General features: G+C 36.5%; 1 protein-coding gene across 1 annotated transcript; it reads left to right on the top strand.

Annotated features, from left to right (window-relative positions):
* Window positions 1-5,016: 5,016 nt before the first annotated feature.
* STX16 (syntaxin 16) lies at window positions 5,017-13,208 on the top strand. The gene is made up of 7 exons (XM_009695320.1): window positions 5,017-5,118; window positions 6,341-6,481; window positions 7,033-7,195; window positions 8,139-8,230; window positions 9,417-9,560; window positions 10,134-10,214; window positions 12,481-13,208. The coding sequence occupies exons 1-7, from the start codon at window positions 5,026-5,028 to the stop codon at window positions 12,583-12,585; spliced, it is 819 nt and encodes a 272-aa protein (XP_009693622.1). The 5' UTR covers window positions 5,017-5,025; the 3' UTR covers window positions 12,586-13,208.
* Window positions 13,209-14,251: the final 1,043 nt, after the last annotated feature.

Below are 14,251 nucleotides of genomic sequence, written 5' to 3'. Positions count from 1 at the left end.
CCGATCCCCCCTCACCCGCCCCGGGTCTCCCGAGCTCCCTTTCTCTGAGCCCTCTTCTCAAAACCCCACCGCCTTCTGTACTTTCCCCCCCTGCCCCTTCCTCCCCACCTTGTTGATTCCTTTTTCCTGCTACTTCATGTAAGACGAATAGAAGAGATCTGTCTTTGTGCTGATCACGTCTGTATTCACTTCATGAATAATAAATACGGCTATTGTTCTAATAACTTCATGTTAGCATTGACATGAGGTTTTTCATCCATTGCACTTTTTGTTGCCTCCTTTCCCCAAAGAAAAAAAAATCCAAGTTATTTCATAGAGCAGAACTCTTCTATTCACTTCAGTGTGGGCACTGTTAAATACACTAGTGTAGATTATTCCCATTGCTTGAATTTTTCCATAATTTGCTCTGATATCCATTGCATGTTTTATTTTTTTTCCCTTAAATACAAACAATACTGAAAATCATCTATGAGAGGGAAGCCAGTAGATTGTAGTGTAAATCCTCATTACAGAAACTGCAAAAAGTCATTTTTTCAGGGGCAATTTATGCAGATTTTTCTAGGTTTTGAGCTAGTCAGACTGTGATGGACAGCTTGGCAGCTCAGCGCTGCTGAGGTTTTTACACTTTCTGTTTGAATTTACCATTTATTTGTAATAGGCGCTAGTAAATATCTGCTGGCAGTCTCATCATTCTAAATTGGTTTCCATTAATGCCCTTTTGTTAGGAAAAGCAGTACTTTGTGCTGTAAATTTTATTTCAACTGATGAGTTGGTGTTGAATGGTCTTTGTTCATTGTTAACTTTATTACACCTGCGTCTAACAAGCTACGTATTAAATTGCATTTGCAGAACCGGAAATGTCAATAATTATGTCTATTATATATGTTTAATTTCGTACTGCATTTAGTCCTTGTTAACATGCTTGCCAATCAATATCACTTGTTTAGATCCTTGGATTTTTTAAAATATCACATAGGAAAATCGGTGATAGTTTAAACTCGCATACAGACTGCTGAGCAGTGAAATGACACTCTTATTTGACAGTGAGTGCAATAACACTTAGCACTTGCATAAAATGTTTATTTACAGTGTTTGTTAATCTTAATTGAAGCTGTTTTCTAGGGTGCTTATTCAAATGCAATCAAAGCTAACAGTGATTGGAAATTGCCACTCTTGTGCAGCGGAAGAAGTTAGTCAATGGCTCAGTCTTGATGCTGGTGGACAGTCCAGAGTTCCGTAGTTACTTACTACAAATATACTGTTTTAGCAAGAAGTGTAAAGATGCTACTGTGAGCTCTTCACCTTTCATGTTTCTAAAGTGCATATCACTCAGAGTTGCAGCTAATTACCTTTTCTTTTGGGTGGTGTCCCCAGAGCAGAGGTGCTGCATGCCAGCAGGGCAGTGTTGCAAATTCTAGCTCATAGTACTTGGGCTTACCTTAGTTCACTCTCCAGGCTTCTCCTGAAGAAATCCTTTACTATGAGAGCTCTCTGTCAAAAAAAAAAAAAGGCTTTAAACTGGAAGAGGGAAGATTTAGATTAGACGTAAGGAAGAAATTCTTCACTGCAAGGGCGGTGAGGCAGTGGCAAAGGTTGCCCAGAGAAGCTGTGGATGCCCCATCCCTGGAAGTGTTCAAGGCCAGGTTGGATGGGGCTTTGAGCAACCTGGTCTGGTGGAAGGGGTCCCTGCCCATGGCAGGGGGCTGGAACTGGATGATCTTTAAGGTCCCTTCCGACCCAAACCATTCTATGATTCTAAGAATTGCATTCTGCGCTGGAAGATGGATTCTCATGTGGACAGTCAACCACTCCTTGAACTCAGATAATCAAAGTAACATTCTTTACAGTATAGTTCTATTTCAAAAGCTTGGTGTAGGATAAAAGAGGTCATTAGTTGAAGCCTCCTGCTTTGTTAAACCACAAGTATTTCACCCATGTTTCAGATCTGATATGCTTGCTTTATTAATCTTTCACCGAAATACCATGTTGCTCACCCATACCCTCTACAATACAAAGGCTGATGAATAGAGAAGGTGCAGATAGGTTGAAGATACTAGCCTTTTGTATTTTTTCAGATGCATGTGGGATTAATGTTACCTGAAACTAGAGCATAATTGAAGTGTATACATTAAATGAACATATGCTACACTTGCTTTTGCTTTTTGCCTCTTGCTGTCTGTTTTATCCTGTGATAACTGGGGTGCTTGTCAATAAATGTGTTACAAAAGCTTTTATGTGCATCCTCCAGTCATACTCAAACCTTCTAACTCACCAGTGGATGTTGAATACTGCAGTCAAATTGGCCTTGCTGTCACACTTTAATATATCCTGCAGTTTTTCTACCTGAAATTTTAGTAACTCTAAAATTTACTCTGCAAAACAAACTAAGCTCTTAACTTGATCTCTTATGTTCTTTCTGTTTACCAAGCAACTGAAATATTTCTAAAAGCTTGTGCATCAAGCAAAATGCTGACTTAAAAAGTACAATATCATGATGTATTTATTGAATAGTTGTGTTTTAAAAGCCAGTTTGTTTTGTTCTTGGTAAACCATCATGCTTAAATAAATCAGTATTTTCTTAACTGACCGTACCCTGTATCTGTCCTATGTCTCTCTTATCTTTTGCTGTCTCTAACTGGATGGGCTGATGGGATCCACAAATCACTTCAGGAGCTGGATGAGGTATTTTTTTCACATTTTATTCTGTCATGGTGCATCAAGCATACATTGTTGGGCTAAAATGTTCCTTCCTTTATTCTGCTAGTTTATTAAATTTCATTATATAGGGTGAGGTGTCTCCCTGTACAGTAGAAGGACAAGGCTGCATAGAGAAGACAAGCATTTTGTGATACAATGTTACATTGTTAATAGATGCATGTATGAACTAGTCTGACTTATGGTATACATATGAGATATAGTAACTTTGTACAATGAAGCTATTAACTATTTTTTGTGCTATGCATGAATTGTACAATTTATTGGTTAGGAATAAACAGGCTTTCAGGAAAGAATTGCCCAGGAAGGAAGAGGGATTGTTTTTTAAAAGGGGAGCAGATGGGGAACCACAAACCTTTCCAGGCCTGATAAGGGAAAATTAGAAATCTGAGAGAAACTAGGAAGTGAGGTTTTTGTATGAAATCTTTCCCTGAGAACAGACAGAGGAGTAATTATGTATGTTTCAAGTGGTATCATTGATGATACCACTTCTTTCTATCTCCAATAAAGGAATATTATTTTATCTCTGAAATTACAAAGCCTGGTTCAACTGGCAACAAGATCTATATTTGTCTTCCAATTCCATCCATCCATTCTCCTACCTTCCTCTCAGAGGAGGAAGATGACTGGAAGCATCTATGGCCCCAGTGCTACATGTTGCTCTGTGGCCCTGCACACTGTCAGGTGTGTATCATACTCAACCTTAGATTGGAGAACCACAGGCATGCTTGGAAGGAACCTCTGGAGATTGTCTTGTTCAAACTCCTGCTCAAAACAGGACTATTGGTAATCTATATGGGGTCATCCATGACTTTGTTTAACTGAGTTTTGAAAACCTCCAAGAACAAAGATACCATGTCTTCTCTGGACAAACTCATCCAGCACTGCGCCATTGTAGAAACAGCTCTCTGTACCTGTGCTAGAGCACTGAGTATTTATGTAAGTTTCTAAACCCTACCAAGAAAAGTCTTCTGATCTGCTTAAAGATCAGTAGCACTAACACTGTCCTTAATGAAAGAATTCTTATTGGAGGTGAACAGCACACTTTACTGGTAATGATATCAAAGCAGATAAATCTGTACCTGCACATTCAAGATCAGACCATAGCTTTTGGTTTCCGCCAAACAGAGCTTTAAAAAAACAACCAGAACAAACACCTTACACATTATGTTCTTACTCCTTCATAGTTGTCATATTTTAAGGCTTCTTGAGGTTGAAGTTATTCAACCTGCATCCAAATGTATTTGAAAAATAAGGTTCTGTTAGATTTATCACAGGCATTTTGTAACTCTAAAAATATTTTTAATTAGTTACATGGTTTTTTCCTAAAACCTTTTAATATTTCAACTCTACAAATTGGATTATGTTCTGAAAAAGTCTCCAAAAAGTATATTATACCCTGCTGCAACTACAACTGTGCTGCACATCAGTGTGCATAGGTCTCCAGTTAAACCTCTGATTTATTGCACCTGAGTTAGTCAAATTATGACTATTAATTGTGATAAAGGGTTTCTCTTACTCCTTCCCTATCTCCAGCTCTCCTGTGGATCTGTGGAAAGCTGCATATAAGCTGGCTGGCACATTGTCTTATTTATACTCTGACAATCTCTGGAATTTTCTGGAGAATTATTCCACCCATTTCCTGCAAGTTTCTTTGCCTCAGACCATATAGCTGAAGCAGCAAGCATATATCATTCTGATGTAGGGAAGCGTGGATTGGTCACTGCCTTGACTATTTTTGTTTAACACCTTTTAATTTCTGTTAAATCAATAACTTAGCAATTTTAGTTGTGTGTCAGTTTGCAAGAGTGTTTGTTCTTCAGCTGCCTAGTAGGTGAGTGTCTGCCCAAATACAACATTGTTTGGGAACAACTGTGGGATACTATTTTTATTGCTTGGAGATATAATAAACATTTTTATTTGGAGATTTTCCCAAATGAGATTTTCAGACTTGTCTGGCCCAATATAAGCCATGCTACACCATTGATTAGGGATCCCTTGACTGTGAATCATTGTTTACTACAAAGTGTACCTCACTGCAATACCGTATTTTCTCCTTGAAAATCTGCTAAGAATTTATTCTAAGAGCAACCTTCATCTTTCAGATCCTGTCAGAAGTGGGAGGATATAGGTAGGTCGTTAGCATATAGGGACAAACTATGAGATGCATCATGTGCGAACACGTTTTTGAAGTTAATCTTTATGGGAAGGCATGCATGCACTTTTTCCTAACTGCTCAAACATTTGGATCTAATTGAGTAAAATTAATTTGCTGTATTTTCTTATCTTCTGTAGCTTGCTGATGATCGTATGGCACTGGTATCAGGAATAAGTTTAGATCCCGAAGCAGCAATTGGAGTAACAAAACGCTTACCTCCCAAATGGGTTGATGGAGCAGATGAAGTAAGTAGAGTGGCAAATCCAACACAGAGTTTGATTTCTCACGTAGGGATTTATTAGCATTGTCAGCTATATTCTCAATGCTCTGTTTTACAATAGGAGTAGTATTAGAAGAAAGATTAAAACAAGTGTGTTTTCTAAACTGACACCCTTGTTTAGATGAAAACATCAGGCAAGCTGTGACTCATTATCTTGAAGGATATATAGTAAGTGAAATAAAGGGAGACTATGTAGGGCCAGAAATTCCAGAAGACGGGGTTTGCATCATCAGGGGGAACCCAGTATGAAGAGTACACTGGGACCATTAGGATTGACATGCTATAGATAAGCATTTAGACTTGAGACTGCAGGAAGGTCCTAAAACTCTTAGCAAAGCAATGTTGGTCTGAGTTTGAAACTTAGAAGGAAGGCCACAAAAATTAGCACTTCTAGTAGACTTTTTGTTTGAACCCATTGAGGGTCCAATCAAATAGACCCTAAAATGGTGGAGATTGGCAGTTTACTATTTGAAAACAGGAAGCGTTACTGTCTTCTAGCAGGAGAATTTTTCCAGCCTATGCAGTACTGATGCTTTGCAAGTTATGGAAACATTTTGACAAATTCGAGGGAATGATTGTGGAGGCATCCATTTAAAAACCTTTTCCAGTATTTGGAGTGTGAAGCTATTCTTGACTTTCAGAAAATCCTATTAAAATGTACTCTCAGAACACATGTTGGCTCATCAGTTTGTGTGTACAGAGCCCATTGTGCAGTAAGGTGATCAGTCTCCTTTTTACTATGATAATAATCATCCTTACAGATTTATTGTAATTATTATTTGAAAGCATGTCATTTAACTTCTACTGTTAAGTTCAGGCTATTCAATGTTTGACAGAGTTGAAAGTTTGACCTGAATTTTCATTTATACTTTTGGAGGTTGGCTAAACCTTACTATGATATAATTATATAATGATAAAAATATTATTCCAACTTAATGAAACGTATTTGAAGACAGTAGTCTTGCCTAAGACTAACAAGAGTACGTTTAAAAAGTAGCAAACTCGAAGTATATGAGAATATTCAGTTACTTCTTAGTCAGCTTTTTATGTGGTTTTTTAATGATCTTTGGTCTACTGTTTATGTTGTATAGACTTCTTTCAATTACTTTTGTCTAGCATTTGTCAAAACCTTTTCCTCTGAAACATTATTCACTTCTTTTTCTTCATTGTTGGGTTTTCTGTTTCAGATTCAGTATGATATTGCCAGGGTTAAACAGAAGATGAAAGAGTTAGCCAGTCTTCATGATAAACATCTAAACAGACCGACACTGGATGACAGCAGTGAAGAAGAACGGGCAATAGAAATAACAACCCAAGAAATCACACAGGTATAGACTGCTTTCGATTCTAAACCTACAGTTTGATATATCTGTATTGCATTATGATGAGGCAGTGGTTTCCTCTGAGTACAGCATTTCTTCTGTAATCAGCATTAGAGTGAGACAGAAGTCCTGGGCTCTATGCTTGGTACTGCACTCGCTGTCTTGGTGAACTTCTCAACAAGTCATTTAACCTCCCTGTTCTTTTACTTGCCTGTTGCTTTTCTACTTGGAATAGGATTGGGAGACTTAATCAAATCATGTTTACAGATACCTTGGAGAAATACACATATATATATTCTAAGGCTTCTGATCCAAGTAGTTATAATGAAGCAAGTGTCTTTGGTCAGAAGTAGTTGTGTTACTCTGTTATCTTTAAGTTGTTTCTTCATTTATGTTCTGTGTTTCCATACCTTTTTAAACATTGCACTGGGCAATAAGAAATTAATTTTAAAAATCTGGAAATCAAAATATTAGTCTTCCATTTGGAACTTTTGTGATGTGATAGTTGAAGTGTGTGTTGCTTTATTTTTTTTTTACTAATGGAATTGTTTTCTCAGTTATTTCACAGATGTCAGAGAGCAGTCCAGGTCTTGCAGAGCAGGTCACGTAGTTGTACAGAACAAGAAGCACGTGTTCTCAGGAATGTAGTGTCTTCCTTAGCACAGTCCCTTCAGGACCTATCCACCAACTTTAGGCATGCACAGTCTGACTATCTCAAACGTAAGCATAAGAGATACAGTAATACATGGGCACCTTCTGTGGAAACCAGTAATTAAGGTCTGCTTATTTTCTTGGCTGGGAAAACTGAAGGACAGAAGGGTTAAGTGATGCACACAGGACTACCGGGAGTATATTAGAGTGGAGGTTAGAATTTGGGAATTCTGGTTCACAGCCCATGTTCAAACTGTTTTATTCTACCTCTCTTTCATATTGCTAAAGGAGAAATTTCATGGTTAAATATATCAACAAACCAGTGTATTTCATCCATCTACATTTTTAATGCATCATTGCTTCTGAAATTGTGGTCTGCAAAGCTACTTCTGTTACACTGGTGAAGCAGCCATTGGTCTTCAGACATGATACCTGCTGTAGTGTGTGATACATAAATCTTCAAAATAGTCTGGGATAAATTAAAATTCTGCATCCATAAACAGATCAGAAGTGGAATATCCTCTGTTTAAAACTCAAATTCTGTGCCATTCTATTTGCAGCTAAGTAAGGTTGTTGTGATCTTGGAAGAAACCCACAAAAAATTGATCTTCAGATTTAATACTGATACAATATTTCTTCCTCTCATGGTATAAATGGCACAGGTGGAACTTAAGATCACAATTCAGACAAGGGATGTTCCTAAGAGAATATGTTAGAAAATAGCCTAGAGTGATCATGCTTTAAGGCTCTAACTTACCTATTTTTTTAACTTTGTGGAATATAATGACTTAAAATCACCAATTTAATGGGAGTCTTGCAAGTCTGGTTGAATTTGTTATGCTTTGTTAAATAGTAAGCCTGTGTGACAGTTAAAATTTAGATGCTGCTATTTATGTCATTTATTAGCCAGATTTTCTTTCTTGTGCTTTTCTATCTAGTGCTTTAGACCTTACTCTGATTCTGATTTTCGTGTGCGTAAATATTATGCTCAAACATAGTTTGTCTTTTACAGGCATGAAGAATAGAGAAGAAAGATCCAAGCACTTCTTCGACACCTCAGTCCCACTGATGGATGATGGGGAGGATGATACACTTTATGATAGAGTAAGTTAAGATATTATGCTAATTCAATACAAAGAAACTTTTTAATGTACCTTTAATTTTAGTATGAAAATATCAAAATAGTATGCCATGAGCACTAAGCTACATAAAAATTCTGTTTCTGCAGACTTGTGATGCATTTTCCTAATTATTATTGCCTTTGAGATGTTAAGATGATTGTACTATCAGTCTCAGTGTTGCCATGTGAGGGAACTCAGTTTTACTACTGAATTCTCCTTACATGACTGACAGGGACTAGAAGGTCTGTAGATACAGTGCTGTCCTTTGTCATACCACCTTTCTGGGCAGATGCAAGAGTAACTGTTAAAACTGTGATTCTGAGTTTGGATGGAAGGTGGCTCTCTTTAAAGTGAACTTTAAAGCGTAACTGAAGATTTTCACTATTACAAATTATTGCAAATAATGGTGTAAAGATTTGCTTCTGCACAGTTAAGCTGTTATGTTGTAGAGCTGTACGAGACCCACTTCTTTGTTTTACTTTGTTTCTCCATTGTTACTCCAGTTGTTACTCCATTGTTACTCCATTTCTAAGCAGTGGTGGGATCTGTTCTATTGTGTCCTATCTAATAGTGCTGCAGAATACTCTTAACTGCTTAATGTTTAACTGAAAACTTACTGAAAAAGTCAAGGCAGCTTTTCAGCTAACCTTGTGTGTAAGAGGTTTTTTGCTTACTTCTAAATAAGAGTGATGGGGAAAGGATAGTGTTGAGTTGTGAATGGCCTTGGGAGACAAAACCTGTAAGGTGTCTGTAGTTTATAAGCAAATCAGAATTGCTGTTGTGTCTTTACACATTGGAATTATGGGACTTGCTGTAATGCTGATCAAACAGTAGATATTCTGTAACTACTAGACACTTGCATGTATTGGTTTTGTACACCAATAAAAACACTATTTTAGAGCAGATCTTATTTTTAAAAAATGTTTGTGTGTTTGGACAGGATGCAAGATTTACATTTTCTCTGCTCAAACTATAAATAGCAGTCCAAGTTATTTTAGTGACCCTGAAACTCTGTTTTTAAAATACAGTGACTTTTTTTGTAGATACTTCTCTATTACGGAAATTCCAAAAGGACTGTTGTGTTATGAAATCTTACAATCCTTGTAATTATTTCTAGTGTTTTCATGCTGTTAATGTTAGTTCAACATCTAAATCTTTTATTTCAACAGGGTTTTACAGATGACCAGCTAGCATTGGTGGAGCAGAACACATTAATGGTGGAAGAGCGGGAACGAGAAATCCGTCAGATTGTACAGTCAATTTCCGATCTCAATGAAATATTTAGAGACCTGGGAGCAATGATAGTAGAACAGGTACACTGATGTCACAGCATTAATAAGAAATGGGAGATTCCATGTAGTGTTAAGGCTTCTAGACTCTTCCTGTTTTAACATTCTGTTTTCATGTGCTGCTTGCTTTTTCTAACTTGCCTCTTCAGGCTAAGGTTTCCTCTGCTTGAAATCTGCCGGAAGATGAATTAATGAAAATAAATAGAAATTCAACTGGTTATGGATGTTAGACTTAAAAACCCACAAACAACAAAACCAACCCAACAAAACAAACATAGAATGCCAAAGTTCTGTTGGTTATTTCTCCCAGAGATTCAGTTTAGGTTAAATGTGTCAGTCAAAAGCACCTGAAGTAAGGTGCTTTTTTTGAAGTAAGGTGATTATTAAGGGATGCAATGTGAGATGGTGACAGAGCTGCCAGTTAGGCACTGAGCAAGGAGGTCCTATAATGAAGTCCCAACTAGTTCTGTAAAAGTTTGTAGTTTACATAGTTCATTAGCTGTTTGCTGTGAGTCTTAATTACTCTGTTACTCATCATAATAATAATTGCTTTATGAAGTTCATTTAGGTTCAGTTTGGTCCTCATTCCATTTTTAGGGAACAGTTCTAGATAGAATTGACTACAATGTCGAACAGTCGTGTATGAAAACTGAAGAGGGTCTAAAACAACTACATAAGGTAAGCTGATGGAATACTTAAGCTGCTTTACATATCTAATAATCTTTTATAACTTAATAGCCATTAAGTTGTTCAGATATCTTTCAACTGGACATCATCCCTTTTAGAAACAATTGCTGTACAGTATAAAAAGTTCAACTGTATTGTAGTAGGAACTTTCCATATAACTTCTGTTAATGTCATGCTTGATGCTTAGTGTTAATTTCTTAAATAACTTTCTGGACGTCCAAGCAATGTGCTTTGATCTTTATATTGCTGACCTGGTGGGACCTATCTGCAATTCCTTCTCTATTTGGAGAGCCCAGCACTTGTGAAATAGAACTGGTTATTGGGTACCTCACTGTAGATTTTGATCAGTTCATATGTCTTAGTTTGAAAACATTATCTCAATAGTGTAAGCAGCAAGAATAATTTTTAATGTTTTCTTTTACCATCTGACACTTCTTAGAAGTTAGGTCCAACCTTATGCTTTTAATGTGGTGCTTTTACTGTGAACATCTGAAAAGTCTGAATTGGCAGCAGAACAGAGTTTTGTGGTTGTTATGTTTTGTTGGCTGTTTTGTTTTATTTTGATTTTAAGCTAAGTTTTGACTTGTCAACTCAGTTCAGTCCTTCCATTGCTGGAAATAAAGTAGAATGAGAGATTTAAGCAAAAGCCTCTTAAGTAAAACATTCTGATTTGGAAACATGGACATCGTATTACTACACACTCAACTTCTTCCTATTATGGTAGACTTTTAATATATGGATAGCAAAAAGGTGACATTTGAGGAAAACTAAAATAAATTGGTTATAGGTTTATTCTTGTCATACTTAAAGTACATTGGAGATCACTAAAATATCGCATTGACTGTTGGTGAACAAGACTTAAAGTGATTGCAAGCAATTTGCACAAACTGAACTGGAAATAAATGAATCGGAATCAATGCTATTTCTGGTCTAGTGGTAGTTAATGAATTGTCAGCAAACCCTTGTTTGGATTGCTGACTGGAGTATGGATTTTTGATTCAATATATATACACCTGTTCTCACTACAGCATAGGAATTTTGTCAGCTATCATGGAAGATATACACACAGGTCTGAATTGTAATATCAAACACAGATACTTTGCTGTTTCTAATACTGTTGGTAGCTTTATTCCAATTTAATGTCTATAATGTCAATTTTCTTTTCTGTTTTAATTGGCATAATTATTACAAACTACTGAGACAGCATTTTCACAGAAATTGCATTAATTTACTGCAGAAGCCTGGTGATATGAATCACTAGTTACCAATTCCTGTTTCACATGAAAATTGGAATCAGTTGCGATATTTTGTCAGGCTTTGATACTTAAAGCCTGAATTATGTAAATAATCACAGTGGTTCAATGTTACATAGTTTCAGGTCAAAAACTCCTCTTTAGCAGATCTTATAATAAATAATTACTTTCCAGGGACTATAAAGGAGAAGAATTAGTATCTTTTTCCCTTAAAATTTTGAAGGCTTATTAATTTTAAAATAATTAAATGCAAGTTTTGTTTAGTTTAGCTTCTATTAGCAGACTTTCATTTGGCTTTTGGAGAGTTTTTTCCACATTGCCTCCTTTTAATTTCCCTGGGAAAAAGAGGAAAGGGATGAGAAAATGTGATTAGAAGAAAGGAATGAAGCACAAAACTGAGAACCAAATCAAAAAGAAAGCTTTCAGTTCTAATTGAAACTAAATGAAAATGCACAGCTGAATCAGGTACAACAAAAATACCTATTAAAAAATGAAGTGTTGTGAATTTTAATGTCCTTCAAATATAATACAGGAATCTTATGTCAGCAAAATGAGTTAAAACATTTTACCAACTTTTACTGTTCAGACTTTCACATGCCCACTTGCCTGATCTTGTTTCCATGGTCTTCATAAGCTAAGTGTTCTTCCACATGAAGTTTCATTCTTCTGTGTAGCTCCTATGTCCTGTGGAGGCATGGAGGCCTCTCAAAGACTGCTGGAAAGAAGTCACAGTAAGGTGGCTTAACTGACGTGAGGATGCATGCTTTCTAGGGTCTGCTGTTTAACACAGATAAATGTGATTTCAGTGTATACTTACCTTCAGTGAAGCCTATGGTGCAGACCCAAGTTATTGTGGGAGTTGCTTGCAATATACATTGTATGAAATGTCAAGTTACCAAAGAACAATTCTGACATCCACGTACTTCACTTATACTAAACAGGAGTCTGTACTTTGTAGCTTTGCAGAAATCTAAGTATTAACTCTTTCTTTTCTGTTTCTATAGGCAGAGCAATATCAAAAGAAGAATCGGAAGATGCTTGTTATTTTAATTTTGTTTGTTATAGTAATTGTCCTTATTGTTGTTCTTATTGGTGTAAAGTCACACTAGGTTTCACTTTGTTTTCTTATTTTTGGAGTATGTGAACATTTTTCCCCAATGTGAATGGATGGACCTGCACTCCAGAAAGCTGCCTTTGAATGTATAAGCCCTTGTGGTGCAAAGTCTGTGCAATGTTTCTGTAGAATTCTTCAAAGTACAAGTTCAGTGATCTGTGAGGTGTTTGTAAGGACTGTATGGAAAACGTCAGGACATTTTATGCTCCCACACAAATAATTTGGTGCTTTATGTAGAGGTATTTGGAAACACAGTACTTAAAAATAATAACAGAATTGAAGTTTACCAGTAAGTACAGTAATTAGTGTGGTACTGTGAACAAAAATGTGTTGTCTTCTGTATCCTTATGTCACAGTTGTTACAGGCTTCAAATTTAAAACATGTTACTGAGTTATGGGAGTAGATAACAAAAATTGATTTGGATGTAAAATATGTTGAGGCACAAAAATGTTTGACTTCATCTCCTTTTTTGCAGACTTAAAAACCCAAAGAACTGGATAGACGGCTATAAAGAAAGCTTTTAGCAACCAGAACGTAATCCAACCCCTGTGATCTTAATTTAGATACTGTACCATTGCTAAGAATCAGAGTAGTACTTGATCTTGTAAATAACAAGATTTAATCACTGGTGTAATTTTAACACAGTTAGCTAATTAAAAAATTTTCTGACCTTGAGTAGTCATGGGAATGTTTTTCCTCGCCAGAATGATCATATATGTGTTTTCATGTACAATTTCTTTAAAGTACAGACAATTACATTAAAGCAATGGCGAACTTAAACCTAAAAAACAGAGATTCTTCTTTTGGCTTTCTACTCCATCTGACCTACTATAGTGGGTCTCGGATGTTTCATACTTTAGTTATTGTATAAGCTGTTTATTTTACAGTGCATCTGTCCATATGTGTTACGGTTTTGCTATGAGTGACTTCACTACAGTATATGTTACATCCATTTTCCCTGACAGAAGATTATTTCTTTCAAATGCCTGCCTCAAAGAGGATGTGTGTTTGATCTTTTGCTGACCATGAGGGATGTCATGCAAGTGACATGTTACTAGGCCTTCAGTAGAGATTTTGGGGTGTTTTCACTATTTTTTTTTTCCAGTGGAAAACTTTGCTGTAGGCCATAAAAGAGAAATTAGGGCAACATCTAAGTAATAGAATACTCATGATTTAATTCAGGCCTGAAGTGGTGTGCAATTGTAGAGGCCTTGCCTTAAAATATTTTTAATATGGCTTTTCTGTATGGATTTTTTTCCCCAAAGGGACTGTAACTTCCTTCATTTACTGACTGATACAGTGCTCCCCATAAACCTGCAGAGATGCTCTGCTCAAAGCCCCTGAAGTGCAGTTTCATAATACTGTGATATTATTGTTGCATATGTTGCCTGCCCTGAGTTTATCTTTACTAAGGAGGACTTAAGATGTGGCTTTAAACTGACTTGGTGCAGGAATGGGCCTGAAAGCAAAGACTACAAAGATGTGACAGCCTTGGCTTTTTGTGTGGCTTATTGTGAAAAGCTTTGTACCACTCTTACCTCTAGACAAAGGGGATGTTGAACTTCAAAAACTGCCAGTTCAAACCCTTGATTAAATTCACTAAGTAAATTGGTGAAAGAAAGAATGATGCCTGTAGCTGGGTGTGCAGCTCCCCTGTTCT

This window comes from Cariama cristata, unplaced genomic scaffold (genome assembly GCF_000690535.1).
Source record: "Cariama cristata isolate BGI_N322 unplaced genomic scaffold, ASM69053v1 scaffold30592, whole genome shotgun sequence".
Taxonomy (NCBI): Eukaryota; Metazoa; Chordata; class Aves; order Cariamiformes; family Cariamidae; genus Cariama; species Cariama cristata.
Note: the sequence above shows the minus strand (reverse complement) of the source record. Positions and strands in the feature narration are given on the sequence as shown.

What these genes read in the sequence shown, in the direction of transcription:
- STX16 (XM_009695320.1), top strand. Translation starts at nt 5,026, where the DNA reads ATGGCACTGGTATCAGGAATAAGTTTAGATCCCGAAGCAGCAATTGGA. An exon ending in GGGTTGATGGAGCAGATGAA is followed by an intron (nt 5,119 to 6,340) that starts GTAAGTAGAGTG and finishes TTTCTGTTTCAG; the next exon opens with ATTCAGTATGATATTGCCAG. An exon ending in GAGCAATGATAGTAGAACAG is followed by an intron (nt 9,561 to 10,133) that starts GTACACTGATGT and finishes TTCCATTTTTAG; the next exon opens with GGAACAGTTCTAGATAGAAT.